At 39.7% G+C, this 6,668-nt stretch overlaps 1 protein-coding gene across 1 annotated transcript in view; it reads left to right on the top strand.

Moving 5' to 3' along the window:
• ANAPC1 (anaphase promoting complex subunit 1) overlaps nucleotides 1-5,965 on the top strand; it is a 199,411-nt gene extending 193,446 nt beyond the window's left edge. The window contains exons 46-47 of the mRNA XM_006898935.1: nucleotides 1,579-1,713; nucleotides 5,843-5,965. Coding sequence (XP_006898997.1) covers nucleotides 1,579-1,713; nucleotides 5,843-5,958 — 251 coding nt within the window. The 3' untranslated portion in view covers nucleotides 5,959-5,965. The remainder of the gene's footprint in view (nucleotides 1-1,578; nucleotides 1,714-5,842) is intronic.
• The last annotated feature ends 703 nt before the right edge of the window (nucleotides 5,966-6,668 follow it).

Raw genomic sequence — 6,668 nt, 5'->3', positions numbered from 1 at the left:
ATACATTATTGAACCCATCTTACTCAGTCTCTCTCCAACCACAAGGACAGTCCCATTCTACAACAGTGGCACCATGCAATATTTGTCCCTTTGTGACTGGGACATTTCACTCAGCATAATCTTCTCCAGAGTCAACCTTTTTTTTTTTCCGTACATCATATTTTTTTTATTAAATTTTATTAGTTTTAATGAAAATTTACAGGGATTTTGGGTTTTCATTCCTTCCATTTTGAGTAATATTGCATGAGTTCTTTGTTTTTTAATGTAGCATAGTATTCCATTGTGCGGATATACCACAGCTTCTCTAGCCATTCATTTGTTGATGGGCACTTAGGTTGTTTCCAACTCCTTGCTATTGTGAACAAAGCTGCAATAAACATGGGTGTGCATGGCTGCAATAGTTCTGACTTTAGTTCACTCAACCCAGAGGAAGAGTGGAATTGCTCCTAGAAACTTTGTCATAAGAATTAGGAAATACCTTCCTGTAAGCTTCTCGCACATGTGTTGCTAAACATCTCATTACAATCTGGCTTGAGTTGACTCTCATGCACTTTCCAGAGTGTATTTTAATAAATTACAGAAGCCGTTTATTTCCGCTTTCTCATATGGAGCAGGTACTTAGTCCAAATCAACGACCTTATGCTTAGCAGCTGAGTGCTTTATCCACTGCACTGGAGCCCCTTAGTTCAGGGATAGGCAAATCTGCACCATTCATTAAGATGTCAGGACTGGGTGATCCTCAAGGTGAGGTTCCAGCTCAGGCGCAGCAGCACCTGCGAAATTGTTAAAAATGCTGAATTGGAAACACTGGGGATAGGGCTCATCAATCAGTATGCTTTTATGGACTTGCCTGGTGATTTGGATGCAGAGTAAAGTAAAAGCTATAGATACAGGCTGGTCACAATTCATACCCTTAAGTTATTAAATGGTCACACAGTGGAAACAAAGGTGATCACAACCACAGTGACCACTCCACCTTCATAGCACTCATCACAATTTTTTATTTTTGCCTTGTTTTGCTCTTACTTGTTTAATGTCTGCTTCCTACAGTATTTTGAGCTCCATAGTGACAAGTACACAGTATTGATGTTTCCACGGTTACCTCACAATGCTTGCCTAGTATATGGTAAATGCTCAGTAAATTCTTGGTGGGGGGAAAAATAATTTTCTTAAGTACTTTGAGTTTACAGGGAATTCTGGGGAGTCAGCTGGTTGCTGTGGTTATTTGATTAGGTGGTATAGAGAGTGAATGAGTGATAAAATAGCACGGGTTAGGATCGGTTAGGGAGCTCTGGTTACCTACTCGATAGTGACTTGTGGGCCGTGTCAAGGGCAGGCTATCCGAATCCACCAGCAGCTCCACAGGGGGGGATGCCAGTCTCTCCCCGTGTGATTAACAGCCACTGCAAGCCTACGTGACTGATGGATCTTTAAGAGGAGTGTAAGGAGAAGAATCGTATGTGTTCTCAGTACTGCTAAACCGGTTGAGTTCTTTTATCTTGTTGAAAGTCTGTAGGAATGGCAACAGGAGTGCCTGTCGAGGGGCCTGTGGTCAGTGTGTTCTCTATTCTTGCACAGCTGGAGGTGATGCGTGTGTACAGTCTTACCTCAGCGGGCAGCCCTTTGAAGACTCTCAGCTGAGCATGCTGGCCTGCTTCCTTGTCTACCACTCAGTGCCTGCTCCACGCCACCTCTCGTGTATTGGACTTGAAGGTAACCTCACACAGAATCCTCTTTTCAGCGCCTTATTTCTGACTCATGCTTTGAGTTTCTTGGTGGGGTAGATCTCTAGTGAGTTGTTTTCTAGTTAGGCTTCATTTCCCTTCATGTCTTAGTTCACTATTGATAACTTTTTTCTAGATAAACTATTTCAACTTTATGCCCAAGTTTTCATTTCTATATAGAAAGGATAGGTTCTTCACAGAGCCGTAAACATCATCCTATCCTTAATAAATTAAATGTTCATATGATTGTTCTGTTTTTATTAAAGTTATTTTTCTTCATTTTCTGCACTTACAGAGGTTATTTTAATCATATGGTCTGGATTTTTAATACTGTGAAGCTTTAAAATTATCAAGTGCCAATTTTGCATGTGTTTGCATTTTCCCCATAATTGTTGTTGTTGTTGTTATGTGCCATTGAGTTGCTTGTCACTCATAGCGACCCTATGTACAAGAGCCCTAAACACCGTTTTACCCTGTGCCAACCTCGCCGTCTCAAACACACTCATTCCCACCACTCCACTCACAGAATCGATCCACCTCATCGAGGGTCTTCCTCTCCTGTGCCATCACTCCACTCTCCCAAGCATAATGTCCCTCTCCTCCTTGCAACATGCCCAAAGTATGTCAGATGAAGCTTTGGAATCCTTGACTCCAAGGAGCATTCTGACTTCACCCTCTCCAGGACAAACCTGTTTGTTCTCCTAGCAGTCAACACTTCTCTAGTACCACAGCTCAAAGGCATCAGTTCACTTTCTATCATCCCTATTCACTGTCCAACGCTTCGATGCATACATAGCACGTAATTTCAAAGACTGTAGCCTGGATCCAGGCGCACATTAGTCTCCAGCCTGACGTCGTTGCACTTCAGTACTCTTGAGAGGTCCCTCACAGCTGACTTTCCCAGTGCAATTCGTCTCCTGATTTCCTGGCTGCTATTACCAAGAGTGTTGACTGGGGGGCCATGTAAATTAAAACTGTTAACTATCTCAATCTCTTCACCATCCATACTGATGCTGCCTATTGGCCCAGTGGTGAAAATCTTTGTTTTCTTGATGTTGAGCATTGTTTTTTAAAAAGAACAATGTTAATATCTGACTATACATTTTAGAATATAGGATTAGATACAGACTCTGTCCAGTAAGTTGGAAAAAATAGCATTATTATAAATTTTGTTAATTATTTATTTAAATGGTTTCCAGGTCTCTGCCCCTCAACTGAGTGTGCAGAAAGAAAGAAAAAAAAATACTTGAGAAGGGTGACTCTTGCTGCTTTTATTCTTTTGAATTTAAATTTTAGCACCACTTTTTAAAATTTCTACATGTGTGATTTATTATTGACCTTAATTTGTTGAGTTGTGCAGCTGTTTCCAACCTCCTTTTCTGACTCACTGACCAGAGCAACATGATTTTTTTACTTTTTTAAAAATTTCAGACAAAAATGCACCATATAAAGACTTAGTTCTGGCTTGAATTAAATGGTTTGTACTGGACTGACTCACAAAAATAGATACAAGAACTAGATAGAATGCATAAGAGAAATTAATAGCCATCAGGCTTCCTCAGTATGCATGTAAAAGTTGAACAATGAATAAGAAAGATCAAAGAAGAATAAGTACCTTTGAATTATGAATATTGAATATAGCATGGATTTCCAAAAGAACAGAAAAGTTGTTCTGGAGGAAGTATAGCCAGAGTGCTTCCTAGAAACAAGGATGGATGGTGAGGCTTTGTCTCACCTTCTTTGGGCATGTGATTAAGAGGGGTCAGTCCCTGGAGAAGGACATCCTGGTTGGTAGAGGGTCAGTGAAGAAGAAGGAGCCCTCAGTGACACGGACTGACAAGGTGACTGCAGTGGACTTAAGCTAAGAATAGACGTTGGCAGTCACACAGGACCCGGCAGTGTTTTGTATGGTGTCCACAGGGTTGTGCTGGATCAGACTTGACCCCCCAGTCCCTGACAGCAGCAGTATGCTGGCAGGACGTGACTGAGGGCAGCCATCCGTCAGAGAAGAAAAGCACCAAGAAGATAAGTTTCCTGTTTGTTCTGATTTCTCTCCCAGAGGCATTGCCAGTTAGTACAAAAAGGAAAGCCCCAGCAAATAGCAACACTGTTAGTAGGCTGAGGAGGCAGAGGTCAGTGTTAATGATTGCCCAAAAGCCTGGGACTTGAACAAAATTGAGAGAGAGAGCTGTACGAACAAGAACTCGGAAACCTGGATGCTTCCTCTCCCATTAAGCATTTACCAGATTTTAACCTCCAGATGCAAAGGATGAGAAGAAATGTAGCAGAGACCAGAGGCTAAAAATGTGCGCCAAGGTTTCAGCAGCATAATATTGAAGCATTTACAGGTAGAATTCAAGGTGTGCTGAGGGGCATGGCAATACACTCAAAGCATTCTGGTGAGAAACAATATCAGGATGAAGCATTGAGAGTAAAGGTAACACTGAAACAGAGCAGTACTGAGGTCCTGGACCAGAACTGAGGATCTGTGTGGAGCCTACAGGGAAATTGTAACTTCCTAAGGAGGAGGAAAACATTTTCATAGCCTGTGAAAATTATAATAGTCTTCAGCATTCAGCCAAATGACCAGATATAACAAGAAATAAGACTAAATAATCAAAAAGCAAAAGGAACAAAACCAGATAATAGACGCAGACTCATATATAATCTAGATAGTGTTGTTGAGGTTGTTGATTGCCTTTGAGTCAAGCACGACTCCTAGTGACCCTATGAATAAAAGACCTGAAGCCTTTCTATAACTATCGACATTTAGCAAAGTTCATAGAGTTTCCAGAGGCATGTTGTTTAGGAAGTGGATTAGAGTTAATTATATTGGAGACTGGGACTTAAAATTATTTTGTTTAGTATTTCCAAGAATAGAATATCATTAGAAATCTGGAATCAAGACAAAAAAGTTAGAAATTTTAGAACTAGAAAATATAACCTGAAATAAAGAATTAATTATGTAGACTGGACTTATTATTAACTACAAGCAGTAGACTGGTGAACAAACTAAAAGATATTAATAGAATGTCGGCAAGTTGAAACAGAAAAATGAACAGGAGTATAGGAAAGAGTGGAAGAGGTATGTGAGACACAGTGGAGAAGTCAAACATATATGGTATTGGAAACCCAGAGTAACAGGAGAGAGAAAACATTGGAAATCATATATTAAGAGAAACAGACTAGGAATTTTGGAAACTGGATGATAAATGCCAAGTAGACTCCTAACAAGCTGAATAGGAAGAAATCCAGGCTTGGTCATCCATCCATAGAGCTCTGGTGGCCTATTGGTGAGGATTTGTTGCCAACCCAAAGGAAGGAGGTTCAAATCCACCAGCTGCTTTGTGGGAGAAAGATGAGCCGTTCCCTCCTATATGATTTTCAGCTGCTGAAAACCCACTAGAGGTTCAGCTATGAGTTGGTTCCAACTTGGCAGCACATAGCAGTGATACAATAGCCAAACTACTGAAAAGAGGGACATTTTCAAAGCATTGATCTCTTCCAGCTAGGATGAAGTAACGGACCTGATTTATTCCTCTCCCTAACACAATCCCAAAAGAAAAAGTAAAAATCACAACTCTACAATACATATGAAATGATGGTTTTTAAGATATGGAATGTCTAAAACAATAGAAATTAAATTGTTAGAGATCAAAAAAATGGAACGTCTAAGAAGAAAATGCATTGGATAGGATAAATGGAAGATTTGATATTGCAGAATAAAAAAATTAGTGAACTTGAAGACATGGTAGAAAATATGGGAAGAGATTGTCCATCTTTCTCCCATGAAGCCACTGGTGCATTTGAACCACATAGCCCTGGATAGGCAGTGCAGTTCCTAACCACCAAGCCACCAGAGCTAACCATATAGAATTATAGTATTCATAATTTCAGATTAGCACTTTCTGAAGTACAGAATGGGTACATTAAAGTTTCTAATCAAACATTTCACCATGCACTGGGAAAATGAATAAATATTTTCCTTAAGGAATTGTTTAACAAAGGGGAAATGCCTGTTTTAAATGGGATTGTGTCCCTATAGTATACTTGAAGGGGTATGTATGGCTGAATTTATTCAGAGATGTGACCTTTGTCCCCCATTTCTCCTTCCTTAGGGAGCTCAAGCTTTGCTGAACTGCTTTTCAAATTCAAACAGCTGAAAATGCCAGTGCGAGCTTTGTTGCGATTGGCTCCTCTGTTCCTTGGAAACCCACAGCCGATGGTTATGTAACCCTGTGGTACACTTGCCCCAGAATGTGACTTCTGCTACAAACATCAGAGCTTTAAAGGGGAGAAGAAATATGTCAATGTTAGAATGTGACCAGAGGGAACAAGCCACACAAATCTCATGTATTTTAAAATCCAAGTGTCTCAAAAGCTCCAGGGAAGGTGTTGCTGTCAGCATTGACATTGTGTGCTTTATAAAACCGAGTTCACATTTGCTTTTATAAATAAAGTTTTTGGTTTGCTTTCAGAACTCGATGATTGCTTTAGGTTTGGGCTGTAGAGAAGTAATAGAGTGGTTAGCACAAAAGTGGATAATGAATTGTAAAATCTTTGAATTAAAGGTAATTCAGATGAAATTAATTTATGCTCAAAACCAGAAAGTTTATTAAGAAACTAGGTCAAAAAGTTTACTTTCTGCAGCAACAAATGAATTTTCATAATTTGCCAAAATATTACAGGTTGTCTGTTTTAAATCAGTTTTGTTTCTCATTATATAATATCCTTAAACAGGAGATTTTTACCCAAAGAATTGCCCCAAATGAAAGTTTCTAAGGCTCTTCAGAAACTGTACAAAATTAAATTAAAGGCAGTCCATTTCCAATCAAGATTTAGGCACTTTGTTCCATGGATTTAGGGACTAGGAGGTTATAAAATATATTCCTCCACTCTTGGGTCTCCAGCACAGGGAACAAACCTCTCTGCTGTTCTGATGCT

Source organism: Elephantulus edwardii, unplaced genomic scaffold (genome assembly GCF_000299155.1).
Source record: "Elephantulus edwardii isolate Elephantulus edwardi_28Jun2011 unplaced genomic scaffold, EleEdw1.0 scaffold00241, whole genome shotgun sequence".
NCBI classification, from domain to species: domain Eukaryota; kingdom Metazoa; phylum Chordata; class Mammalia; order Macroscelidea; family Macroscelididae; genus Elephantulus; species Elephantulus edwardii.
The sequence above is the reverse complement of the archived record's forward strand: the minus strand, read 5'-3'. Positions and strand labels throughout refer to the sequence as shown.